This window comes from Oncorhynchus masou, unplaced genomic scaffold (assembly GCF_036934945.1).
Source record: "Oncorhynchus masou masou isolate Uvic2021 unplaced genomic scaffold, UVic_Omas_1.1 unplaced_scaffold_871, whole genome shotgun sequence".
NCBI classification, from domain to species: Eukaryota; Metazoa; Chordata; class Actinopteri; order Salmoniformes; family Salmonidae; genus Oncorhynchus; species Oncorhynchus masou.
The window spans coordinates 27,087-54,540 of record NW_027015171.1 but is presented as its reverse complement, the minus strand read 5'-3'; the positions used below and the strand labels follow the sequence as shown (position 1 = coordinate 54,540).

General features: G+C 47.3%; 3 protein-coding genes, 1 long non-coding RNA gene and 1 pseudogene across 5 annotated transcripts in view; all 5 read left to right on the top strand.

Annotated features, from left to right (window-relative positions):
- LOC135537915 (catenin delta-1-like) overlaps window positions 1-4,383 on the top strand; it is a 32,268-nt pseudogene extending 27,885 nt beyond the window's left edge.
- Window positions 1-27,454, top strand: part of LOC135537906 (protein unc-93 homolog B1-like) — a 71,118-nt gene that overhangs the window by 33,705 nt on the left and 9,959 nt on the right. The gene's annotated exons all lie outside the window — the stretch shown is intronic.
- Window positions 19,572-21,731, top strand: LOC135537909 (uncharacterized). The gene is made up of 2 exons (XM_064963919.1): window positions 19,572-20,742; window positions 20,999-21,731. The coding sequence occupies exons 1-2, from the start codon at window positions 20,079-20,081 to the stop codon at window positions 21,346-21,348; spliced, it is 1,014 nt and encodes a 337-aa protein (XP_064819991.1). The 5' UTR covers window positions 19,572-20,078; the 3' UTR covers window positions 21,349-21,731.
- LOC135537913 (mitochondrial import inner membrane translocase subunit Tim10) lies at window positions 22,569-24,693 on the top strand. 2 transcript variants are annotated; one of them, XM_064963923.1, is made up of 3 exons: window positions 22,569-22,784; window positions 23,650-23,867; window positions 24,321-24,693. In XM_064963923.1, exons 1-2 carry the CDS (start codon window positions 22,714-22,716, stop codon window positions 23,840-23,842), a joined length of 264 nt encoding a protein of 87 aa, XP_064819995.1. In that variant the 5' UTR covers window positions 22,569-22,713; the 3' UTR covers window positions 23,843-23,867; window positions 24,321-24,693. The 2 variants fall into 2 exon arrangements, with proteins under 2 accessions (XP_064819995.1, XP_064819994.1); XM_064963922.1 differs by having other exon boundaries at window positions 24,316-24,693.
- LOC135537902 (uncharacterized) lies at window positions 25,249-27,380 on the top strand. The gene is made up of 3 exons (XR_010455295.1): window positions 25,249-25,441; window positions 25,874-26,005; window positions 27,300-27,380. It is a non-coding gene; the product is annotated as an uncharacterized LOC135537902 (long non-coding RNA).

Below are 27,454 nucleotides of genomic sequence, written 5' to 3'. Positions count from 1 at the left end.
CCCTCCCCTTTTCTTTCTTTCTCCCCCCTTTTCTTTCTTTCTCCCCCCCGTTCTTTCTTTTTCTTTCTTTCTCCCCCCGTTCTTTCTTTCCCCCCCGTTCTTTCTTTCTCCCCCCCGTTCTTTCTTTCTCCCTCCCCCGTTCTTTCTTTCTCCCCCGTTCTTTCTTTCTCCCCCTTTCCTCCCCGTTCTTTCTTTCTCCCCCTCCTCCCTGTTCTTTCTCCCCCCCTTCTTTCTTTCTCCCTCCCCGTTTTTTCTTTCTCCCCCCTTTTCTTTCTTTCTCCCCCCGTTCTTTCTTTCTCCCCCTCCTCCCTCCCTGTTCTTTTCCCCCTCCTCCCTGTTCTTTTCCCCCTCCTCCCTGTTCTTTTTCCCCCTCCTCCCTGTTCTTTCTCCCCCCTCCTCCCTGTTCTTTCTTCCCCTCCTCCCTGTTCTTTCTTCCCCCGTTCTTTCTTTCTTCCCCCGTTCTTTCTTTCTCCCCCTTTTCTCTTCCTCCCACCTTCTCTTCCCCCTCTCAGGGAGGGCTGTATGAGGAGAGGCGGGACTCTGTTCCTCTCATGGACTCTTATGACGGTTAGGCCACACCCTCCCACACACTGCATGTGAGCGCATGGTATGTGTGTCCACCGACTGAACACCTGCCTCTCTCACTAAACCGCATGGCCTAACTAACCTCTCTGTGTCCCCCCCATTGTATTGGTGTTTTTTTCTTGCTCCCTCTGCTGGTGATTTGTATATTTGATATAGTATGTTGTTGATCTTGTGTCTTGATGTTCGTTTCATTTGTTTCATGTCTGTATACATATGGAATTTTGTCTTGTGTGTGTTTGATCTCTTTTCAAGCGTCTGTGTCATGTATTGATTGGTGATGTTTAGGCTGTGTGTGTTCATGTTGTCTGTGTGTGTTCATGTTGTCTGTGTGTGTTCATGTTGTCTGTGTGTGTCATGTATTGATTAATGTTTAATGTGTTATGTTGTCTGTGTGTGTCATGTATTGATTGTGTTCATGTTGTCTGTGTGTGTTCATGTTGTCTGTGTGTGTCATGTATTGATTGGTAATGTTTAGGCTGTGTGTGTTCATGTTGTCTGTGTGTGTCATGTATTGATTGGTAAATGTGTTTATGTTGTCTGTGTGTCATGTATTGATTGGTAATGTTTAGGCTGTGTGTGTTCATGTTGTCTGTGTGTGTCATGTATTGATTGGTAATGTTTAGGCTGTGTGTGTTCATGTTGTCTGTGTGTGTCATGTATTGATTGGTGATGTTTAGGCTGTGTGTGTTCATGTTGTCTGTGTGTGTCATGTATTGATTGGTGATGTTTAGGCTGTGTGTGTTCATGTTGTCTGTGTGTGTCACCTGTGTGTGATGTTGTCTGTGTGTGTTCATGTCTGTGTGTGTCATGTCATTGGTAATGTTTAGGCTGTGTGTGTTCATGTTGTCTCTGTGTTCATGTTGTCTGTGTGTGTCATGTATTGATTGGTAATGTTTAGGCTGTGTGTGTTCATGTTGTCTGTGTGTGTCTAATGTTTAGGCTGTGTGTGTTCATGTTGTCTGTGTGTGTCATGTATTGATTGGTAATGTTTAGGCTGTGTGTGTTCATGTTGTCTGTGTGTGTCTTGTATTGATTGGTAATGTTTAGGCTGTGTGTGTTCATGTTGTCTGTGTGTGTCTTGTATTGATTGGTGATGTTTAGGATGTGTGTGTTCATGTTGTCTGTGTGTCATGTATTGATTGGTGATGTTTAGGCTGTGACCGATATTGTCTTCACGAGCAAGTTCTGTGTCCTCTCAATCCTCTAAGTTTATACAGCTGGTTAATGAGTTGCACTCTTACTACAAATATTGCACATGGTAGTAACCCTTCTCTCTCTCTGTCTCTCTGTCCTGGTCTTCCCACAGAGAAACTGATAGTGTGCATCACTAGAAGAGAGCAGCCTCTACCGGCCTACTGCCCCTGCTGAACCTCTGGACACTCACTGAGGGACCACTGACTCCACTAGAACTGGACTCTCTCCTTCTGTGTCTTTCTCTCTTTCCTTTCTCTCTTCTTCCTCTCTCCTCTCAATTTCTTAATCTTCTTTCCCTCTTATCTCTCTCGGGGTCTGTGACATAAGCCACTTGCATGACCTTCAGCCTTCCTCACCTCCCTCGCTCTCCCTCATTCCTCTATTTAGACTGTGACTTTTAGCCACTAAATGAACACTATGGACTCCTGACATCCCTCTACTACCTGTTGACACTACTATGACATAAGACCACTTCTAATTTAGTAACTCCTCCCACCACAGTGACACACTAACCCCCAACACTACACTAACTCCTCCCACCACAATCGGGACATTTGGGACTTCATCTGGGAACGTTCTCCTCCACAGTAACAAAGCTAATCAAAAGGGAACTGTTGGAATGGGATTCAAACTGTAACTGAACTTAAACTGACAAACCCCCTTTTTTTTACTGGAATGGTTAAAACTGCATTTCTACAAGTGATTGTGAAGATTTCCAGTCAAGGTTTTTTTCTTCTTCTTGTGATAACTAATTACCACTAAACTTCTGTTTCCCAACAAAGAATCAATGTTTGTTGATCTACCGCCGGTGTTTCATTGGTCTTTGTTTGAGGTGTGATGGTGGAGTTGTGGTCCTGACTACAGTGGTGAACACGTGCCAAACTACACACCACTATTGCAGTGACTTTCTACTACAGAGTATTTCTCAACACTACTTCTCTTCTCAGAGCCATCTGTTGTGATGTTCTAGTGTACATGACATCATTGGGTGATGTCAGACAGGCACTGGTGTGCCATTGGGCAGTGTTGTGGGGAAGTAAGTAGCTTGACGACCACTTTAACATTTTACACATGGGTCTTGCGTCACAGAACATTCTTGATCGTCTGTTCTGCAGATTATATTTCTATGATTTTTCAGCCATGTATAATAGACCAGTGAACCGTTTCGGCTCTATTCAATACATTTCTATCTGTGTGGCTCTTTAGCGTCATTGTTATACCCCCTTTCTCAACTCCCTCTGGTTCTAATGGTTCTCCTGAAGCTATGGGAGAAACCACAGATTTGATTGTTGATCCAGTGACTGCATTTCTTTCAATCTGCAAATCTCTATATATATGAATGTGTAAATATGTGCTCGCCTTCAACTACGTCTGTGTGGCTCATGGCTAACTGGAGTGCCTCGTTCGTTGATTGGTGTTTTTAAGGTGGGATGGGGGTCATTCACTAGCAGCAACATTCCAGAACATTGAATCCAAATGGAATGTATAGAACAGTTGTTTTTTTTGTGTGTGTTCCGCATAATAACACAATGGAATGTATAGAGTTGATATGATTGATGCTCTGCATATGGAACAGAGAGAACCATTCTAGTGCCATACGTTCCACGTCAGACTGGAGTGTTCCAGCCTACTGAACCTACGCCTGGGTGTCCATCTACCCTGCTGGACTGGCTGGTGTCCATGGAGACCACAGAACACTAAGGGGAGAGGACACATTTAGCTGGTTGTTTCCCCCAGACAGAGTTGCTTTAGTACCGTAGAAGACATTATTATTCTCAGTGCAGAGTAAGATGTAGATATTTTCTCAGTAGATTAAACACTAAGGGTAAAAGCGTTTCTTGGTTCCTTTGATTATTTTCATGCCAATCCAACACTACAAATGGTCAGTCTCAGAAAAATGTAAATGAGTTGCCTTGTAACCAGATATAGTCGTAGAATGAGATGATCTAGAACTGATACAGGAAATGATGTGGGAGTGGAATCCAATGGGAAAGTGGGACTAAAGAGGGGCGGAGCATAACATTTAAATTAGCAAGATTTGTATAAGTGCAAAGACCTGATTTTGATTCTAGTTGCTATTTAAAAAATAAATAAAATAAAAAGCAAATGTAACTATATATAGAAGATAAATATTTGTTAATTTGACTGGTTTTATGTATTGTTTTTATATTTTATGATTTGGGTTTATTCGTCTTGCAGGTATTGTGGGTGAACGCATATGCAATCAGGTTTATTTTTGAATTGAGAAACATTTATGGTTTATATATTTTAATTATAGAGAAAACAAGCAAAACACAATGTAAAATCAATTTTACATTCCAAATGGTCCCCTATTCCCAATATAGTACACTACTAAATGGCCTGATATGGCTCTGGGTGAAAGTAGCTAACTATATAGGGGACAGGGGGTCATTTAGGAGACAGTCCAACTCTCAATTTCTGTCAACAGTTTATTATTGGAACGCTGATCTAAAATGTGATTCTGGATGAAAACCTTAATCTCTTCTATGCCTTGGCTCTTAATGTTGCACATTTCTCTCATGAATGGAATATGTAACAAGCAATACTGTTTATAATAAATAAAATAAAAAGTGCTTTTTTCAATACTGGCCTTGACTTTTTCTCTCAAGCTCTGTGTGATTTGAGAAATGCATGTGTTGCAGTAAATGTCAGTAGTTGTCCCTGTACAGTTGTACTCTTCATAAACACAAACATCAATCATACGGTGTCATGCAGTGTTGAGACCCTGAAATCAATGGGTGAACTAACGCACGCCTCTGATTGGCTAAAGTCAACAGAATACTTTTCAACATTGAACTGAAGATTTCAACAGGTTTGCTCTTGATCAGATCAAATGGCTCTTCAGCTGAGTGCGGAACGACAGACGTTGATTTATCTCCCTCACCAACTTCAAACATGTGCTATCTGAGCAGCTAACCGATCGCTGCAGCTGTACATAGTCTATTGGTAAATAGCCCACCCATTTTCACCTACCTCATCCCCACACTGTTTTTATTTATTTACTTTTCTGCTCTTTTGCACACCAGTATCTCTACCTGTACATGACCATCTGATCATTTATCACTCCAGTGCTAATCTGCAAAATTGTCATTATTCGCCTACCTCCTCATGCCTTTTGCACACAATGTATATAGACTCCCCTTTTTTTGTACTGTGTTATTGACTTGTTAATTTACTCCATGTGTAACTCTGTGTTGTCTGTTCACACTGCTAAGCTTTATCTTGGCCAGGTCGCAGTTGCAAATGAGAACTTGTTCTCAACTAGCCTACCTGGTTAAATAAAGATAAAATAAAAATCAACGACGCGCCGAAAAGACCCCATGATTCGAATGTGCAGTCTTGGCTTTTCCCACGTTAACTACCCATGAACACGCACGATCGCCCCTCGCGATTTTGACGTTGATGAGAACTCCTTTCTGAAGTGTGACGTCAGTCCGTGAATTTGACCACGTTGTGGGAATCGATCAACTCGGGAATATGTCAACATTAACTATTTGAAACAAATTGGTTGGCGATATTCTGATTTTTGAGAAAGCAAGTCACTAGATAAGAAAAGGCCCTGACTGGCATCGAAAAGGTAAGCATGTGCATTAGCTAGCTGTCCAGCTAACACATTTATCTAACGTCACAAGACTTTCGTTTCTAGTTCCCCGGCACGAGTGTGCTGAAAATTATACATATTAAACTAATTACATAGAAAGCTGTACCACACTTGCAGTTGTTTGAAAACGAAATTAATGTGCACTAATGCAACACATTAACATTTGTGTTTTTGATTGTAGGCCTATTGTCAGTGTGTCTTTTAAGTGGAGGTCGCCCACAACACGCTTTGAATTGCACGGCTCTTGCAAGCGTTCAAACGGAACAAGCTGTCTTTTCTAGCAAAAGCACTGACTAACAAGTGATACGAATAGCTGAACTTTTTGTTATTCTCGTCATGAAACGAATGTGTGAACTAATACATGACTAAAGAGTCCCGAATGTAAAGTACTAGCCACTCACCCCGGTGGTGTGTATTTATGGAGGTCAAGGGAAGCCAGGATTACCCAAGAAAAAATGTAACATTTTCGTATTTCTGTGTTTCATAATTTTCCTTCAATTCGCAAGAGGCTGAATGGATATCACAGGAGAAAGCATCCGAGCGAGCGAAACAGCGCCCCTCTGTCTCTCTACGTGCAGGCCATCTATCTGATGCTGTCTGGTCCAAACAAGTATGACATTGTTGCTGCCCGTAGCATCTCACAACCAACTTCACACCTTGTCTTTTCAGCCCAGTCTTCTCCAAGCACGACATTTTGAGACAATTAATGAAAATCCGGTTTTACCATTGTTTCACTTCGTCAAATGCTGTATACCGTCAGAACGATCTGCAGTCATTTAAATCTTCTCCCTACATCCCTTTCTATCCTCTAAACCCCACAACTCTATCCCTCTCTCCTTGCTACCCACTGCCCCCCCCTTCTCCCCACATCCATTTTTCCTCTGTCTCCTCTACCACTCTATCCCCCCTCTCCATTCTACCCAATACCCCTCCCCCAACCCACCCTCCCTCTCAGGGTGGAGGCCAAGAAGAGGAAGATGTGGAGGTACCGTCTGCCTGGCTTTGAGTTGAGGCTCCTGGAGGAACTACAGAGACAGAAGCACAACAGTCTCTACTGTGATACCCTGTTACAGACTGATGGTGAGGGAGGAGGGGAGTGATGGAGAGACTGCAGTCTACTGTGATACCCTGTTATAGACTGATGGTGAGGGAGGAGGGGAGTGATGGAGAGACTGCAGTTTACTGTGATACCCTGTTACAGACTGATGGTGAGGGAGGAGGGGAGTGATGGAGAGATTGCAGTTTACTGGGATACCCTGTTACAGACTGATGGTGAGGGAGGAGGGGAGTGATGGAGAGATTGCAGTTTACTGGGATACCCTGTTACAGACTGATGGTGAGGGAGGAGGGGAGTGATGGAGAGACTGCAGTCTACTGTGATACCCTGTTACAGACTGATGGTGAGGGAGGAGGGGAGTGATGGAGAGACTGCAGTCTACTACTGTGATACCCTGTTACAGACTGATGGTGAGGGGGATGGAATCAATCAGGGAGCAGATGGAGAGACTGCTCATCTCTCATGTTGCTGGCTCCATGTCCTTTCCAGCTCACTGATGTTGTCAGCGCTCCATGGGCTCATCTCTCATGTTGCTCAGCGCTCCATGTCCTTTCCTTCTGCTCATCTCTCATGTTGCTCAGCGCTCCATGTCCTTTCCTACTGCTCATCTCTCATGTTGCTCAGCCTCCATGTCCTTTCCACTGCTCATCTCTCATGTTGCTCAGCGCTCCATGTCCTTTCCTTCTGCTCATCTCTCATGTTGCTCAGCGCTCCATGTCCTTTCCTACTGCTCATCTCTCATGTTGCTCAGCTCCATGACTGCTCATCTCTCATGTTGCCCAGCGCTCCAGCGCTCCATGTCCTTTCCTACTGCTCATCTCTCATGTTGCTCAGCGCTCCATGTCCTTTCCTACTGCTCATCTCTCATGTTGCTCAGCGCTCCATGTCCTTTCCTACTGCTCATCTCTCATGTTGCTCAGCGCTCCATGTCCTTTCCTACTGCTCATCTCTCATGTTGCTCAGCGCTCCATGTCCTTTCCTTCTGCTCATCTCTCATGTTGCTCAGCGCTCCATGTCCTTTCCTTCTGCTCATCTCTCATGTTGCTCAGCGCTCCATGTCCTTTCCTACTGCTCATCTCTCATGTTGCTCAGCGCTCCATGTCCTTTCCTTCTGCTCATCTCTCATGTTGCTCAGCGCTTGTCCATTTCCTTTCCTACTGCTCATCTCTCATGTTGCTCAGCGCTCCATGTCCTTTCCTTCTGCTCATCTCTCATTTTGCTCAGCGCTCCATGTCCTTTCCTCTGCTCATCTCTCATGTTGCTCAGCGCTCCATGTCCTTTCCTACTGCTCATCTCTCATGTTGCTCAGCGCTCCATGTCCTTTCCTACTGCTCATCTCTCATGTTGCTCAGTGCTCCAGTGCTCCATGTCCTTTCCTACTGCTCATCTCTCATGTTGCTCAGTGCTCCAGTGCTCCATGTCCTTTCCTACTGCTCATCTCTCATGTTGCTCAGCGCTCCATGTCCTTTCCTACTGCTCATCTCTCATGTTGCTCAGAGCTCCATGTCCTTTCCTACTGCTCATCTCTCATGTTGCTCAGCGCTCCATGTCCTTTCCTACTGCTCATCTCTCATGTTGCTCAGCGCTCCATGTCCTTTCCTACTGCTCATCTCTCATGTTGCTCAGCGCTCCATGTCCTTTCCTACTGCTCATCTCTCATGTTGCTCAGCGCTCCATGTCCTTTCCTACTGCTCATCTCTCATGTTGCTCAGCGCTCCATGTCCTTTCCTACTGCTCATCTCTCATGTTGCTCAGCGCTCCATGTCCTTTCCTACTGCTCATCTCTCATGTTGCTCAGCGCTCCATGTCCTTTCCTACTGCTCATCTCTCATGTTGCTCAGCGCTCCATGTCCTTTCCTACTGCTCATCTCTCATGTTGCGCTCAGCGCTCCATGTCCTTTCCTACTGCTCATCTCTCATGTTGCTCAGCGCTCCATGTCCTTTCCTACTGCTCATCTCTCATGTTGCTCAGCGCTCCATGTCCTTTCCTTCTGCTCATCTCTCATGTTGCTCAGCGCTCCATGTCCTTTCCTACTGCTCATCTCTCATGTTGCTCAGCGCTCCATGTCCTTTCCTACTGCTCATCTCTCATGTTGCTCAGCGCTCCATGTCCTTTCCTACTGCTCATCTCTCATGTTGCTCAGCGCTCCATGTCCTTTCCTACTGCTCATCTCTCATGTTGCTCAGCGCTCCATGTCCTTTCCTACTGCTCATCTCTCATGTTGCTCAGCGCTCCATGTCCTTTCCTACTGCTCAGCTAAAAACCACTCCGCTCTCACAGGAGAAAAACAAGCTGCAGCTCCAAATTCGTTCCATTCGTTAAAATCACAATTTAACCAACATCCATCTATTGTTGTGACTACCTGGACCTACCTATTGGTTTTTACGAATTGAAACCAAACCATGTGGATTTAAATGAAAAGTATTTGAATAAACATTTGAAATAGGCTACATGTCATATAAACACTCTAAATAGGTCAGGAGTCAGACTGGCCACCTAAGAAGGAACGGAAATGAATGAATTCGGCTATATTATTATTTCAAGGCAATAGCCTACATAGAAATACATTGTGAAGCATTTGCGAGTGTGATGCAATAGGCTGGTATGGACATAAAGCATTTAAACATTTTGTTGTATTAAATAATTATAGTCTATAAATTGTGCATATCGGCTGTGAATTACTGAGTATTAAGTACAAATGAAATGATAAATGACTTATTAGAGCCTTTTGAGAATGTTGAGTTTGGCCGGTCTGTGGCTTCAGGCCCATGTGATGGTGGCTTCAGGCCCATGTGATGGTGGCTTCAGGCCCATGTGATGGTGGCTTCAGGCCCATGTGATGGTGGCTTCAGGCCCATGTGATGGTGCCTGGAGAGCAGACCAGCAGGGGAGAACATCCTCTCCACACTTGCAGAGCCACTGGGGATGATAAACACCCTTTTGGCCACTCTTGCCAGGCTGGGCAGAGTTGTTTTATACATTTCTATAGGTAGGCCTAAAGGTTTTTAGGCAGAATAACGCAATCCAAATGGAAAGCTCTTTGAACGTGGGGATATGCCAGGACTGTTTGGCCAAAATCAGTTATGGCCTATTGTGTAGATAATAGACTGAAAATGAACTAAACCTTTAAGAGATGTCAAATCAAACTTTATTTGTCACATGCGCTGAATACAAGTGTAGACCTTACCGTGAAATGCTTACTTAGAAGCCCTTACCCAACAGTGATTTGTAGTTTATAAATACATCACTACAGTGACACACTTCATTAGATACCCTCTTTCTGTTAGCATGTGCACATAGTAAGTACCCCATCATGCTTTGGGGATATGTGTCTTTTCAGATTCCACAATGATTCATTAGTTGTGGGCAGAACGTCATTCCTCTCTTGCTCTTGGTCCTCCTCTTTGTAAGTCACCTTGATTTGGCACCTGTGTGTTTGATCAGCTTCTTTATGACAATATTTAGAGAACTTCATGACAGTAGCTGAAGCAAGGGACTATAGCAGCACACAAGTAGACTACAGATGCATGCTGGGCCGGGCGGCCCTGAGCTGGTGAAGGGAGCACTACTGGAGAGGAATTGGAGAAGGCCGACCCTTCAGCCTTTGGGAATCTCGCTCCACCTTCCAGTCACATTGGGCCCCTCGCTCCACCTTCCAGTCACATTGGGCCCCTCGCTCCACCTTCCAGTCACATTGGGCCCCTCGCTCCACCTTCCAGTCACATTGGGCCCCTCGCTCCACCTTCCAGTCACATTGGGCTCCACCTTCCAGGCCCCTCGCTCCACCTTCCAGTCACATTGGGCCCCTCGCTCCACCTTCCAGTCACATTGGGCCCCTCGCTCCACCTTCCAGTCACATTGGGCTCCACCTTCCAGTCACATTGGGCTCCACCTTCCAGTCACATTGGGCTCCACCTTCCAGTCACATTGGGCTCCACCTTCCAGTCACATTGGGCCCCTCGCTCCACCTTCCAGTCACATTGGGCTCCAGTCACATTTCCAGTCAGTCACATTGGGCTCCACCTTCCAGTCACATTGGGCTCCACCTTCCAGTCACATTGGGCTCCACCTTCCAGTCATTGGGCTCCACCTTCCAGTCACATTGGGCTCCACCTTCCAGTCACATTGGGCTCCACCTTCCAGTCACATTGGGCTCCACCTTCCAGTCACATTGGGCTCCTCGCTCCACCTTCCAGTCACATTGGGCCCCTCGCTCCACCTTCCAGTCACATTGGGCCCGCTCCGTTCACATACTCTGGAATCAATGGAACGGTGTGAGACACATGGAAACCACATTGGCGTCCATTCTATTCCAGTCATTAAAATGAGCCTGTCCTCCTATAGCTCCTCCCACCAGCCTCCACTGGTCTCTACTGTGATACCCTGCTATAGACTGATGGTGAGAGGGGGAGGGAGGGAGGGACAGTAATGAAATGTTGTAAAGTACCCAAATGATTGATGTAAGTTGGGGAGACATAATGAGGTTTAGATTGAGGATAGTAAAGGGATCAATCAAATTCAACTGCCATTCTTCCTCTCCTTCCACATGCCCTTATTTCACACCTAAACCCCATTAGGCCTTCATCACATTTCCTAACCTGCATTATAAATGTAGCTAATGATGTCACATTTCTCTCTTCCCACAGGATTGTCAGTCCCGGCCCACAGCTGCATCCTGGCTGCCCTGAGCCCCTACCTGTCCAATGCCCTGTCCAACCAGTCATCCCCCCTCCCGGCTGGGCAGAGATGGCCACTCAAGCTCCAGGCTGTGAAGGCCCAGACCCTGCTGAAGCTGGTGGATCTCCTGTACTCCGGAGAGCTGGAGGGAGAGGGCACCATGGAACAAGAAGAGGTTATGGCCGCTGCCTGTAAGCTGGGCATAGGCCGCTTGGTGGAGGGGTGGAAGGACCGGGGGAGGGAGGGAGAGGAGGAGAGGAGGTGCAGTCTCAGAGACGTGGGGGTGCAGACGGAGGGAGGAGAGACACAGGTGGAGACGGGGACCCAGACTGTGGACCGTAATGGAGGTGTTTACATGACTTTCCTCAGTCCTCTCCCTGACGCTCTCCCTACACCCTCACCTCCACCCCTCCTACTAGTCCAGAGCAGCAGTGAAGGCCAGCAGCACACAACTCACACGGCACCCCCTTCCCTGAGTCCCCAGATTATGACCCCCACTTCACACCCCAGTTCCACCCCACCCAGCGTCAAAGCAACGGTCAACTGTGGAACAGCTCCCTTTAGAACCCACCCTCGGACCTCCGAACCGGAGGTCACTAACCTCTCATCGTCCTCTGTTGTCCTGAGCGGTGACATGGTCGCCCGAGTGACGATTCGGACCACCCCACGACACCCCGGGAGGAGAGTGCCGTCCCAGAATGCTCTGTGGCAGAGAACGGCGTGACGGAGAGGAGGATGGAGGAGAAGAGGGAGCAGCAGCTGACATCACACACTGGGAGAGCAGAGGAAGGAGGAACAGGGGAGTGTCTGGAGAGGAGAGGTATGAGGGGATGACAGTTATTTAACGCATCCTTTGGGGTTTCTAGTTATTTTCTGAATCTCATATTTAGCATGTTGATTATTTGTATCTGTGTCATGTACTGTAAAGTGTGTTGCCGTGTATAACTGCACTGTAAATAAGATGTGATGTGATTGTGAGGTGCGGTTGGGAGGAAGTGGCTGAGCGGACAGAGGCTGGAGGACACTCAGATCTCCATCAAGGTCAAGCTGAGGAGGAGGACCAGGGGACAGGTAGGTGGGGTGTCCAAAATGGCACCCGATTCTCTAAATAGTACCCTAGTTTTGACCTGGGCCCTGGTGAACAGTAGTGCACTGTGTAGTGAATAGGGTGCCATTTTGGATGTTGAGTTTTTCTTTGCTAATGTGTGCCTCTGCTTGCTGTCTGGAGTCCAGGCCGGGTTAATGTAAAACCCCTTATTCTCACTCCTTTGATCTAAAAACTGCTTTATCAATACATTTGATTGATTGTCTAACAGCTGTGGGAGCTGGTCAGTGGGCAGGAGACAGACGGAACCATCTCACCTGGTCAGGGGCAGGAGACAGACGGAACCATCTCACCTGGTCAGGGGCAGGAGACAGACGGAACCATCTCACCTGGTCAGGGGCAGGAGACAGACGGAACCATCTCACCTGGGCAGGGGCAGGAGACAGACGGAACCATCTCACCTGGTCAGGGGCAGGAGACAGACGGAACCATCTCACCTGGTCAGAGGAAGGAGAGGGACAGAACCATCTCACCTGGGCAGGGGAACCATCTCACCTGGTCAGAGGAAGGAGAGGGACAGAACCATCTCACCTGGTCAGAGGAAGGAGAGGGACGGAACCATCTCACCTGGTGGTCACCTGGTCAGAGGAAGGAGAGGAGAACCATCTCACCTGGTCAGAGGAAGGAGAGGGACAGAACCATCTCACCTGGTCAGAGGAAGGAGAGGGACAGAACCATCTCACCTGGTCAGAGGAAGGAGAGGGACAGAACCATCTCACCTGGTCAGAGGAAGGAGAGGGACAGAACCATCTCACCTGGTCAGAGGAAGGAGAGGGACAGAACCATCTCACCTGGTCAGAGGAAGGAGAGGGACAGAACCATCTCACCTGGTCAGAGGAAGGAGAGGGACAGAACCATCTCACCTGGTCAGAGGAAGGAGAGGGACAGAACCATCTCACCTGGTCAGAGGAAGGAGAGGGACAGAACCATCTCACCTGGTCAGAGGAAGGAGAGGGACAGAACCATCTCACCTGGTCAGAGGAAGGAGAGGGACAGAACCATCTCACCTGGTCAGAGGAAGGAGAGGGAACCATCTCACCTGGTCAGAGGAAGGAGAGGGACAGAACCATCTCACCTGGTCAGAGGAAGGAGAGGGACAGAACCATCTCACCTGGTCAGAGGAAGGAGAGGGACAGAACCATCTCACCTGGTCAGAGGAAGGAGAGGGACAGAACCATCTCACCTGGTCAGAGGAAGGAGAGGGACAGAACCATCTCACCTGGTCAGAGGAAGGAGAGGGACGGAACCATCTCACCTGGTCGGAGGCAGTTGGTCCTCGCTGCTCTGAAGAAGGTGAGTGACACAGTAACGATGAAACTGTTCTAATACTTCCAATGCCATTCTAACTGATTGTTGTCAGTCAGCAAAGTAAGAGATTAATTTGAGGGCTAGATTTTCACTCTAGAACATTTTTGCCCATTAGTTTTGATACAGTGAATATTCATTACCATGTTAGGAAGCCATTGAGGGGTTTCTGAATACCCTGTCCATCATTCAAGTTCATCTGAGCTGTCAAAACAGCAGCACAACAGTTCAAATATATATTTCCTAAACATTACTTTTGAAACCCTGTTCAGATGAAACCCTGCTGAAGACAGATTAGGTGTGTAAACGTTAGTATATAAATGTAATGGAGCCATGTGGTTTATCTTCTCTAAGTGTTCTAAAATGTCTCCTTTTATTCTGTCACGGCAGGAAACGCACGATCGCATGAGGACAAGACAACTACCACGCCAGCCTCTCCCCCCGCCCCAGTCCCCAGCCCTCCCCCGGTGCTCTCCCCTCGACACAGCTTTCCTCACCCCTCCACCCCGATCCCGCCCCCACCCCACCTCCAAAACCACCAGCGCCCAGTCAACCTCCCTCAAACACTGCAGCTCCACCCATCATCCCACCCCACACCCAGCACATGAACCGCAGCTCGCCTTGCCCCAGCCTCCGGTACCTTCATTTATTTGACGATTTAAAATAAAAAAAACACAATTCAACCACACATTTAAAAATGATCCAGGTTAACACAGAAATGTTTAACAGCGTATATCCGTTGTGGTCCTCTTGTTTTGGCCGGCAGGTAGAGGATTCGGACGAGCAGATTGAGAAGATGCTGGAAGACATCATGATGGGGTTGAACATACTGCCCCCGGTGGTTCTGGATAGGGACTGCGACCAACGCCACCATCTTCAAAGCCACGACAGACCGTCGGCCTGCTCCTGCTCGCATCATCCCGTCCACGCAAGGCACAGCGCCGTAGGCTCGGCTTCTCGTTGCGTGTGTTCCCATGGCTACGCGACAGGAAGTGATGATACGTTGTCAACTGAAACAGGTATGTTTTGTAACATGTTATGTGATTGACCACCTTTCTCTACTGTTGTATCTACATCTGAGAAGACTTCATCTTTACATTTAGCAGATGCTCTTATCCAGAGTAATTAGGGTTAAGTGCCTTGCTAAAGGGCACATCAACAGATTTTCCATCTAGTCAGCTTGGGAATTTGAACCGGCAACCTTGCAGGTCGCAATTGTAAATGAGAACTTATTCTCAACTTGCCTACCTGGTTAAATAAAGGTGAAATAAATAAAATAAAAACTTTTGGTTACTGGCCTAGCGCTCTTAACCCTAGGCTACCTGCTTCCCTGAATTTGAACCAGGCTCCTTGTTAACTATGTTGTAAGGCTTTCTAGCGACTTAGGTCAGTGTTTTCCAAATCCAGTCCTCCAGTACCCCCAGCAGCCCAACTCCAGTCCTCCAGTACCCCCAGCAGCCCAACTCCGGTCCTCCAGTACCCCCAACAACACACATTTGTGTTGAAGCCCCAGACAAAAACGCCTGATTCAACTTGTCAAGGGCTTGATGATTAGTTGACAAGTAGAAGCAGGTTTGCTGTTGGGGGTACTGTAGGACCAGAGTTGAGAAACACTGACTTAGTCTATGTATGATAAGTCATTTACATTTTAAATGCTTGCCCTTCCTCAATTGCTCACAGCATTGCTTGCACTTATCTCATGTGTCATCCATTACAATAGATTGATATTAGCACCCACACTTAGCTACCACCAGGCTGATCTCTATCTCTCTGTCTTTCTCTCTCAAGCCTTCCACTCCATCACCTCCTCCCATTTCGTCACCACAACAACCTCCTGCACCATCCCCCCTGACCTTTACCTGGACCCACAACCTCTGACCCCTCACCTATGTTCCACCTATCACCCGTCCACCCCCCTCTCTCATCCTCACCCCCACTTCTCCTGTAATGATTACTCCTCTGACTGGGCCTCCTATTGTTCAGGTGTCCAGTGCTCCTCTGAGAACGCCAAGAACCACCAGGAACTCCTGATCCGGTTCCAGAACTCTCAAAACCAGGAACTCCAGAGCCGGAACTCCAAGAGCCTGGTGGTTGGATGTGGTGGCGGCAGCAGCATCATGCCAGTCCACTCAGGCTCTTCACCAAGGCCTCCCCACCAGTCCCTTCCTCAGAGCCAGGCCTCTCTGCTGTACGCAGGGGAAGAGGACCGAGATCCAGGGTTCTGGAAGGGTTCTGCCCAGACGGGCGTTCCGTCGACATACAGAGACCATGTTTGTAATCTGTCCTCTGCGGATTGTCTGTCGACCAATGGAGACACTACTCCAAGTCATGTGAATGGAGACACTACTCCAAGTCATGTGAATGGAGGGACAATCCCAAGTCATGTGAATAGAGACACTACTCCAAGTCATGTGAATAGAGAGGCCATTCCAAGTCAGAGTCCGAGTCAGGCCAGTACGAATCAGGAAGTTCCACAAGAAGAGGAACCTTCGGTCACCCCCGGTTTCCTACCCCCCTCTGAAACTGATGCTTCTGAACCACAACATCCAGCATGCCCACCAGATGCCTCTCCCTGGAGAGGACTACATTTCCCAGAACTCCTTTCACTGCTGTCCCCAGGAAGTGAAACCCAGCCTTCCCAATCTCCTCCTCCACAATGGGAAGAGCTACGCCTGCCAAAATGTCTCTCACCCTTAAATTCACCAGAACCCTTACCCCCACCATCTCCGGCGAAACCCTTCCTTAAATCCCCATTCCGGCATCCTGTAACTCCATTCCATAGAATCCCCCAGCTGTCAAAGCTACCACCTTGGCTCTGCTGCACTCCGAGAAGACTACAGTTTCCACTGAGCTCCATGATCCACTCTCCACGCTCCCCAGGAAATCTCTGTGAATCTAAAAAATGCTTTGGACTGCCATGGGAATCCAACAACAACTCTGAGCAGATGACTGATGGTCAATACAAGGCTAGCATTAGCAACAACTCTGAGCAGATGACTGATGGTCAATACAAGGCTAGCATTAGCAACAACTCCATGCAGATGACTGATGGTCAATACAAGGCTAGCATTAGCAACAACTCGGAGCAGATGACTGATGGTCAATACAAGGCTAGCATTAGCAACAACTCGGAGCAGATGACTGATGGTCAATACAAGGCTAGCATTAGCAACAACTCCAAGCAGATGACTGATGGTCAATACAAGGCTAGCATTAGCAACAACTCCGAGCAGATGACTGATGGTAAATACAAGGCTAGCATTAGCAACAACTCCGAGCAGATGACTGATGGTCAATACAAGGCTAGCATTAGCAACAACTCCGAGCAGATGACTGATGGTAAATACAAGGCTAGCATTAGCAACAACTCCGAGCAGATGACTGATGGTAAATACAAGGCTAGCATTAGCAACAACTCCGAGCAGATGACTGATGGTAAATACAAGGCTAGCATTAGCAACAACTCCGAGCAGATGACTGATGGTCAATACAAGACTAGCATTAGCAACAACTCCGAGCAGATGACTGATGGTCAATACAAGGCTAGCATTAGCAACAACTCCGAGCAGATGACTGATGGTCAATACAAGACTAGCATTAGCAACAACTCCGAGCAGATGACTGATGGTCAATACAAGGCTAGCATTAGCAACAACTCCGAGCAGATGACTGATGGTCAATACAAGGCTAGCATTAGCAACAACTCGGAGCAGATGACTGATGGTCAATACAAGGCTAGCATTAGCAACAACTCCGAGCAGATGACTGATGGTAAATACAAGGCTAGCATTAGCAACAACTCGGAGCAGATGACTGATGGTAAATACAAGGCTAGCATTAGCAACAACTCCGAGCAGATGACTGATGGTAAATACAAGGCTAGCATTAGCAACAACTCGGAGCAGATGACTGATGGTAAATACAAGGCTAGCATTAGCAACAACTCCGAGCAGATGACTGATGGTAAATACAAGGCTAGCATTAGCAACAACGCAAGGCTGACCGGAAAAGTGGACGAGGAGGAGAGGAAAAGGAAGAAGGTCGCGACCACCACTACGGGGCGAAGGCTTGAGAAAGCAAAGAGAAGAGAGGGAGATGAAACCTGGAAGCCCCACAGTAACAAGAAGAGAATCCGTGTGAGGAGAAAGGAGGGTTTGGAGCCGGAGCAGGGGCGAAGGACTGAGACACCAAAAGCAAAGACAGAGAGGAGACAGGAGGATGAAACCTGGAGTCAACACAGGAAGAGAATCCGTGTGAGGAGAACAGAGGGTTTGAAAGCGGAGCAGGAACAATCAGAGGACAGTGAGACCCCAGAGCCTCCTCGGAAAAAGAGGAAACGCAACGTCTCTACAAAGATAGAAGATAGTCCTTTAGTGAGGACTGAAAGGGTGAAACTCAACAACAGAACGAAGACTGAGAACGGACAAGTGAAAATAAGCCTCTGCTCTGTCAGTCTGTCAACCAACAATGTCTTAGCGAGAGAAAGATTAGGACGGTACCTTTCCAACACCTCCACAAAGTCTTTGTCCAGCCTTGGGGAGGAAGCCAACCCACCTCCAGAAGGAACAAAGGTGCTGGGAAGGGAAACGGGGAACCCAGTAAGGGTGCTCCGAGCCAGGGATCGACATGTGAAACGCCCTCCTAACGTTTGGACCACAACCGGGAGCTGCTCCCCAGTAAAACTTCACCAAGAAGACAAGCAGTCGAACATGTCTTCTGAAACTCCCAGTCCCTCCTTCTCCGGGTTTCAAGCTCCGGCCAAAGCAGTTGGACTGCTCCAAATCCCACCAACACCACCCCCAAAACGGAAACGTGGTAGACCCCCCCGTAAGATACGACCAGGGAAAAAACAGGTTTCCCAGGCTGGTGGTTTATTCCCCACCAGTGCCATGACAACAGGCATCCATGACGCGGAAGCTGTTGAGCACAAAAAGGAAAGAGGAGAAGGAGAACTGCAGGGAAAGGAAAGAGGAGGAGGAGGAGGAGGAGGAAGGAGGGAACCGCAGAGGAGGGAGAACTACAGAGAAAGAAAAATGGAAGAGAACCACAGGGAAAGGAGAAAGGAGGGGAAAGGAAAGGGAGGAGGAGGAGAACCGCAGGGAAAGAAAGGAAGAGGAGGAAGGAGAACCGCAGGGAAAGAAAGGAGGAGAACCGCAGAGGAGGAAAAGAGAAGAACTACAGAGAAAGAAAAATGGAAGAGAACCTCAGGGAAAGGATAAAGGAGGAGGAGAACCTCAGGGAAAGGAGAAAGGAGGAGGAGAACCTCAGGGAAAGGATAAAGGAGGAGGAGAACCTCAGGGAAAGGAGAAAGGAGGAGGAGAACCTCAGGGAAAGGAGAAAGGAGGAGGAGAACCTCAGGGAAAGGAGAAAGGAGGAGGAGAACCTCAGGGAAAGGAGAAAGGAGGAGGGGAACCTCAGGGAAAGGAGAAAGGAGGAGGAGAACCTCAGGGAAAGGAGAAAGGAGGAGGAGAACCTCAGGGAAAGGAGAAAGGAGGAGGAGAACCTCAGGGAAAGGATAAAGGAGGAGGAGAACCTCAGGGAAAGGAGAAAGGAGGAGGAGAACCTCAGGGAAAGGAGAAAGGAGGAGGAGAACCGCGGGGAAAGGAAAGAGGAGAACCGCGGGGAAAGGATAAAAGGAGGAGAAAGGGAGGAGGAGAAGGAGAACCGCAGGGAAAGAAAGGAGGAGGAGAACCTCAGAGGAAAGGAAAAGGGGAAGAACTACAGGGAAAGGAAAGAGGAAAATGGAAAAGAACCTCAGGGAAAGGATAAAGGAGGAGGAGAACCTCAGGGAAAGGAGAAAGGAGGAGGAGAACCTCAGGGAAAGGAGAAAGGAGGAGGAGAACCTCAGGGAAAGGAGAAAGGAGGAGGAGAACCTCAGGGAAAGGAGAAAGGAGGAGGAGAACCTCAGGGAAAGGAGAAAGGAGGAGGAGAACCTCAGGGAAAGGAGAAAGGAGGAGGAGAACCTCAGGGAAAGGAGAAAGGAGGAGGAGAACCGCAGGGAAAGGAGAAAAGAGGAGGAGAACCACATGGAAAGGACGACAAGCGAAAGTGCAGGAAAAGGGTCAGGCTCAGGGAGGGACATGGCAAAGGAGAGAGAGCAGAGTTGTTCCAGAGACTACCTGTGCTGTCTAAATCTAAAACAGTTGCTCAAAAGCCTAGCTCACAGACAACTTCCCCCAGTACCCATGAAGAGCAAGTTCCTTCCAACTGTTCAGGGATTGGAACCGGAACCATTCTGCAACCCCAGCCGTCTGGTCAGCCACAGAACTCCAGTCCAAAAAGATCTGGAGAGACTGAATCAGACAGAGACCAATTGAGACCCCCTGCTGTCAAGCGGACCCCCTCCAAGGGTCGGGTACCCACTGTGTGTCTCAAGAAGTTCCAAGAACTCCTGAAGCACAGGCACCAAAAGACGAGGAAGTCCACCAAAAGCAAGGAGACAAAAGAAAGTGAAACTGAAGTTCAGAAACAAAGTGAAATAAAATTATTCAAACCCAACGAAAGTGACAACGGTCAAAATGAATCAAGACTGATGAACAAAAACATAAGTTCCTCCCAGCCTCTAGAAAGAGAGTCGGCCATTAGACCAACCGTTGATAATGACGATCAGACCAACCGAACAGAGAGCGACCATCCAGAGGAAAAAGATGGAGGACACAACAGCAGTAGCACTTGTGGACAAGAGACGGAGTATCAAGATCTCATCTACAAAGAGACTGAAAGAGAGAACGTTGAGGATGGAGAACATTTTGAGAACACAGAAAAAGTTTTAGACGGGGAAAACGTGGATGCGTCAGGAGACTTTTTCAAACTCCGAGAGGAGCTGGCTACCTTATCGATGACAAGGACAAAGGACATGGTGGATCCTCATCGGAGCGACAAACGCAACAAGGAAGGAAGAGATCTGGTTTCCGAGGAGAACAGAGAGAGGGAAACAGACTCGTCTACAGAGACAAACAAGAAGACCGAAAAGGGAAAAGGATCCGTGGTGGAGGCGTATAGGAGAAGTGTGATCATCCAAGAGGTGGAGGAGAAGATGGAGGATGGATATTTGGAGATGGAGATCTCCAGCGAGGAGTTGGATGTGGTTGATGAGGTCCACCAGACGTTGGGCCACACCGGGGCTGAGGAAGTGAGTGGGGAAGAGGAGGAGATAGATGTAGAGGAGATCGGTCCAACAATGTATCCTGATGCAGGTAAATCAATTTGAACATGAATTATTTTTCAATTTTGAGGGACATTTTGAAGTGGATTTAATAGGTGACATCAATAAGGGATCATAGCTGGTCAGTCTGTCATGGAAAGAGCAGGTGTTCCTAATGTTTTGTACACTCAGTGTAGTAGTAGATCGCTACTGGCAGTTGCTTTTCATATTTTAATCTAGTTTGAGCTTAAATAGTCTCAATTATGTTACCTCTTTCAAGTGTTTACGATGGGTTTCTTTATTCGTAGCTTGGCAAGAGGTTCCCGGCGCCAGAGAAGTGGACCAAGCGAGTTCCACCATGGCCAGCTTCAGAGGCATCACCCACAACCACATCCACCTCCCTCAGAAAATCAAAATGGCGACCGCTGCCCCCGAGATGACCCCTCTGGAGGCAGAGCCTTTCACGCTGACATCACGAAGGGTCACCACGGGGTCAACAGGAAGCTGGGAGCCAGAGGAGGAAGAGGACGTGGAGGTGGACGTTCTTGAGTGGTCGCCGGATGTGCGACCAAGAGTGTGGGGAGCGGGACTTGAGCAAGGCGTCACAGAACTGACCGAGGAAGAAGAGATAGACGTGATGGGAGAGGAAACGGACTGAGGAAGTGGGATGGTGTACTCTTAGGGACGTGTTCATTTAGAATCCAGTAAAAAATAATACAACGTTGCCATTGGAGAACGCAAGTGTGTATTCTTCAACAGAAAGGCTAGCGTTGCATGTGTGTGTTCTTCATTGGAAACGTTTGTTATTTGCAACAGATTCTAAACAGTGTGTTCTTGAGAAGAAAGGCAACCGTTCCTAAGCAACCTCCCCGCTCCTCCTCTCCACACTGTTAACTATCGGAGCAGCCACAACCTTCCACACTGACTTGATGAGACTAACTCACAAAATGAGGGTCTCACTATATAAAAGAAACAACCTTTGTTGATTGTGATTTTGTTGTTGTTGTTTTTGTTGTACTGTTCTTCAGCAGAATGCCTTATGAGCCCTAGACTAGAGACTTGGCAAACGCAGCTACTCTTTTGTTACATTTCAGGGCCTGTATTGACAGCTTCTCAGAGTACGAGTGCAGATCTAGGATCAGTTTTTCCTTTCGAGTCATAATGAGTAACAGGGCCTACTCTGAGACGCTGGTGAATACTGGACCCTGGTGTTCATGCTGGTTATTTTGATACCTTCAGAATCAGTCAGTGTCCAATCAGAAGCACTTAAACATGTTTACATCTGCCATTTTTGACAAGTTCTTTATTTGTAGCTTCATTGTTTGTATAACTTTGTAAATTAAAAAGGCCTGTCATTTAAATATAATTGTGTTGTATTAAAATGGCTTTCTTGACCACAGCTGTCCAATAGATTTATCTCAAGCACGATCATTTTGTATTTGCTTAAACCTAGCTATTGAAGTAAACATTTAACTTTGCCTACTATGCTCAATGTTTGTACTCATGCTCAATGTTTGCTCACATTCAATTACAATTTTCTAGCCTCCCAGTCAAGCAATCTAACAAAAAGGAGTTTGTTTGATGTTCTGTTGGTGCCATAATGAGAATGCACTGTCACTTGCTGTCTAGGAGGCCTAGTCCCAATACTTTAACAATGCATCCTTACTTTCTACCTCCCTTGAAGAATTGCTCACTGAACATGGCAGGATAAGTAGGGTTCTTGTAAATAGTTTACAGCAATCTTTTCTTGTCAGATTTATTGTGTCAATCATGAGGTAAAAGTGAAGGATCAAGGATGCATTGGAAAAATATTAAAAACTCCCATTGATTTGACAGCTGTTTGAATGCGCAACTTTATTGACAGCGGAAGTGGTTCTTGAGAGGGAAGGAACAACACACGTGTATTCCTCAATCTGAAGGTTAAATAAGCCGGTGGTCGGGTGTGTTTGTTGGCCACTGAGAGTGGTCGTTTGGACGGTTCGATTTTGGAGAGAGTACGGTCTGGAGCGGACACAACGCAGACATGGACCCAGAGAAAGCACAGCAACTGGCGGCGGAACTAGAAGTGGAAATGATGGCTGATATGTACAATCGGTAAGACTAGCAAACTAGCAACGGAATGTTAGCTAGCTTGTTAACGTCCTTTCTCCACTGAAATGCTAGAATGTGCTAATTACAGTGTAACACGCTGCATTTACATGTAGCTAGCGAGCTAATTTTGACTGTCGTATTTAGCTTTTTGGTGGTGAGTTAAAAACATCATGTTAGATGGATTCTCAGGCTAGCTATTTAGCGTTAGCTAGCTGTCGTGCTACTGAACGTCAGAACGAATCAATCGATTTAGAATAGAGTACTATTTTATAACGCACACACTCGACTACATTGCTGTACATGCATAAGCAAAAACAAAGGGAAGACCATCCCTAGTTAGCTAGCTAAGTAAGTAATGTTATTTAGAGCTCATTCAAATGGAACTGATTTAGTTAGCTAGTTATATTGCCAACTAGGAGTGCACACATTGACTTTTCATAGCATAATCAGAATGAAGAGTTCTATGACCTTACACATTTTGATTTCTCGCATCCTTTCTCCTCTCCTCAAAACATCAGAGGGAAGCGAAGAGAGCACTGGAGGAGAGCTCATCCCAATGCTCTCCTGACGTTCCTCTCTCCTCTCCTCCTCAAAACATCAGAGGGAAGCGAGGAAAGCACTGGAGGAGAGCTCATCCCAATGCTCTCCTGACGTTCCTCTCTCCTCTCCTCCTCAAAACATCAGAGGGAAGCGAGGAGAGCACTAGAGAGCTCATCCCAATGCTCTCCTGACGTTCCTCTCTCCTCTCTTGCCTTCTAAGGTTTTGACAAGGAAAAAAGGAAAAGACACTTGAGATACAGCCCTCATCTTTATCGTAATCTACAAGGTCTTAACGCCCTCTTCTTTCTCTCCATCTTCCTCCTCGCAGGATGACCAACGCGTGCCACAGGAAGTGCGTTCCCCCCCACTACAAAGAGGCAGAGCTGTCTAAAGGGGAGGCGGTCTGTCTGGACCGCTGTGTGGCTAAGTACCTGGATCTACACGAGAGGCTGGGCCGCAAGCTCACCGAGCTCTCCGTTCAGGACGAGGAGATGATGAGGAAGAATGCTATTGGACAATAATATATATTTTTAGGGAGGGATGGAGGTGGGTTAGTGCTAGGGTTACCATGCTTTCTGTGCAGGGGGATAGAGAGAGGGAGCGATAGGGTGGGATGGTGCGATGGGGTGGGTTTAATAAACGTATGGTTCTTATGGAGGGGGTGGAGTTGCCGTCCAGAGTGGGTTGGGTGTGTTTAAAGCGCAAGATGCTTGGAAGGAAGGTTTGTGATTACGGTGTGGAGCGGAAATTGGGATGGATGAAGCCTGTTTTGTGTGAACAGTGGTTGTACTTGTGGTTTGAGCCAAGATCTTTTTTTTTTTTTTACCACAGCAAAGACACTAATGTGCATAGTTAACTATTTTCTGTTCAGCCAATCAGTGCTCTCTCAGCATTGTGTGTGTATCCCTTTTTAGTTATGTGGGCATGTCAGAAGTGATGATGAATTGAGAAATCCCCCAATAATGTTTAACAAAATGCTTTCATTGTTCCATAGTGCAGTATTCTTCAAGCCATTCCTTAGGGGGACCCTGGGAGATGCTCATTTCTGCTCTAGCCATGGACTAATACACCTGTCTCAACGGATGAAGGACACCCGTTGGGCTCATATCAGTGTCTGAGTAGGAGTGCTGATCTAGGCTTTATGAGTACGGGCCCTGGTCCCGTAGGAATAGATGGAGACACTGCTGTAGTCAATACGAGGACCATGCCTATCGGAGTGTCATTTCTTTACATTTTGATCAGTCTCAGTTTGTTCATTGGCTTTGAATTTTCTTCATGTTGAAACTGTGCTAATGTTGTACAAAGTTTTCTTTTGTGACATTTTAAAAACCTTTTTTTTGTTTAAAATCTGAATAAATATTGTTATAGTATATATTTTAGTTATACATTCTACACTGTATTTTCTTCACAGTAATACAATAACACTGTACTTATAATTATGTTCCAAATGGCACCCTTTTTCCTATGTAGTGCACTATTTTTGACCAGAGCACACTGGTCCTTGGTCAGAAGTAGTGCACTATATAGGGAATAGGGTGCCGTTTGTGATGTATTAGCCTTATTCAATGTTAAACATTGCAGGAAAATAAGGTGTTCAATCTCAAACGTGTTTACTTAGTAGACTTGTATGAAGTTTCCATCAGTTTCTTGAAACCTCCCTCCCATTGCAAATAAAATCAACTGTCAATTTCAAGGGTCATATTGGCTTTACAACACACGAGCAGTCAATGCACTGCACGTTGCTTTTTCGAGATGGAACCAACATTTCGTAGGACGATGTATACCATCCATGCGTATCGCGTACATATAACTAATACAACTTAAAACGAAATATATTCTGTAGCTTTAAGACAATCTAATACAACGTGAAACAAAAATGCTCTGTAGCTTTAAGACAAACATGGCTAGGGTTAAAAAGAGGAAGTGAGCACACAGCGGAGTTTCGTTTCCCTAATGAAAGTTTTAATTTGGGATCTGTTCTTTAACACGAGAAAGGAGAAGCGCAAGTACAGTAGTACGAGACGGGGATACCAAGAAAGAATACGCAGTTTTATTCGTGCACATGACAATACAATAGCTCTGAAGGGCGACAGAACGACGCCGATCCTGACATAATAATGGTGAGTGTAATTGCAACTTTGCATGTATTGAATCGCGCACTCGTGTATTTTATACGACATTGATTTAAAGGTTTGTTTTCATAAATATATATTCAAGTTACAAGTATTGTCCGCCATTGTAGATGGTCACTATTTAAAATGGTGTTCTTATTGGTCACACTGTTTTAGAAGTCAAAACGTTTTAATGCAATCTAATTATCAATTCATATGTATTCATTGATAATGGAATAATAGTTGTATTTCTTTGGTCTTTGAATGATTGATCATGAAGCAGCAAGCCACTGTGCTCAACTCAACCATATTCCCCCATGGTTAAAACCTCATTTTTAAACGGTTATTACACCGTACTTCATTAGTAATCTATTTTCATTGAAGTGTGAAAATAAATAAAATCCTCATGTGCTTACTGCTGTTCTCTGTATCGTCCGACAGATGGCGGAGGCCGACGCGGAAGAGAACGTGTACCGCGAGGCTGTGGCGGAGTCGCCTGTTGCGCCACCGAATGGCGATATTAACATTGACGAACTGTTACCCGACGGTCCTCATGGGAATATTCAAGGACAGGTGTTGTGTGAAAAAAAAACATGAAAATACAGTGTTTTTTCAACTTTGCTACCGATGTTTACAATGCAATATCCTGCGATTTTTAAGGAGCATTCCACACTTTTTTGGTTTGTTATGCTAGTGTGCTCTCTTGTCTTATTAGTTATTCTCTGAAATTATTAAAAATGAAATTATAAAAAAATATACCGACAACACTAACAACCCTGTATTTCCCTCCCTTCACTCTCTCCCCCTCCCTTCACCTCTCTCTCCCCCTCCCTTCACCTCTCTCTCCCCCTCCCTTCACCTCTCTCTCCCCCTCCCTTCACCCCTCTCTCCCCCTCCCTTCACCTCTCTCTCCCCCACCCTTCACATCTCTCCCCCTTCACCTCTCTCTCCCCCTCCCTTTACCTCTCTCCCCCCCTTCACCTCTCTCTCCCTCTCCCTTCACCTCTCTCTCCCCCTCCCTTCACCTCTCTCTCCCTTCACCCCTTTCTCCCCTTCCCTTCACCCCTCTCTCCCCCTCCCTTCACTCCCCCTCCCTCTCTCCCCCTCACCTCTCTCTCCACCTCCCCCCCTCCCTTCACCTCCCTCCCTTACCCCTCTCTCCCCCTCTCCCTTCACCTCTCTCTCCCCCCCCCTCCCTTCACCCCTCTCCCTCCCTTCACCTCTCTCCTCCCCCTCCCTTCACCTCTCTCTCCCCCTCCCTTCCCTTCACCTCTCTCCCCCCCTCCCCCTCCCCTCCCTTCACCTCTCTCTCCCCCTCCCTTCACCTCTCTCTCCCCCTCCCTTCACCTCTCTCTCCCCCTCCCTTCACCTCCCTTTACCTCTCTCTCCCCCCTTCTCTCTCTCCCCCTCCCTTCACCCCTCACTCCCCCTCCCTTCACCCCTCACCTCTCCTCTCCCCTCCCTTCACCTCTCTCTCCCCCTCCCTTCACCCCTCTCTCCCCCTCCCTTCACCTCTCTCCCCCTCCCTTCACCCTCTCTCTCCCCTCCCTTCACCCTCTCTCCCCCTCCCTTCACCTCTCTCCCCCTCCCTTCACCTCTCTCTCCCCCTCCCTTCACCTCTCTCTCCCCTCCCTTCACCCTCTCTCTCCCCCTCCCTTCACTTCTCACTCCCCCTCCCTTCACCTCTCTCTCCCTTCCCTCCCTTCCCTCCCTCACCTCTCTCTCCCCTCCCTTCACCCTCTCTCCCCCTCCCTTCACCTCTCCTCCCCTCCCTTCACCTCTCTCCCCCTCCCCCTCCCCCTCCCTTCACCTCCCCTCTCCCCTCCCCCTCTTCACCTCTCTGTCTCTCCCTTCACCCCTTCCCCAGATGGAGGAGTTCCTGGGCCCCCAGCCTGAGTACGATGAGGAAGAGGAGGAGAAGAAGTTACAGGAGGAAGAAGCTGGGCGTCTGAAGAACTCCCTGGGGGCCTCCCTGATCATACAGCGTCTACATGGGTAACACCTGTCTGTCTAACCTGACCG

Bases quoted from the DNA above. Each gene is read 5' to 3' on its own strand.
- LOC135537909 (XM_064963919.1), top strand. From the start codon at position 20,079: ATGAACAAAAACATAAGTTCCTCCCAGCCTCTAGAAAGAGAGTCGGCC. The intron at 20,743-20,998 runs GTAAATCAATTT...CTTTATTCGTAG, and splicing joins AACAATGTATCCTGATGCAG to CTTGGCAAGAGGTTCCCGGC.
- LOC135537913 (XM_064963923.1), top strand. From the start codon at position 22,714: ATGGACCCAGAGAAAGCACAGCAACTGGCGGCGGAACTAGAAGTGGAA. The intron at 22,785-23,649 runs GTAAGACTAGCA...TCCTCCTCGCAG, and splicing joins ATGGCTGATATGTACAATCG to GATGACCAACGCGTGCCACA.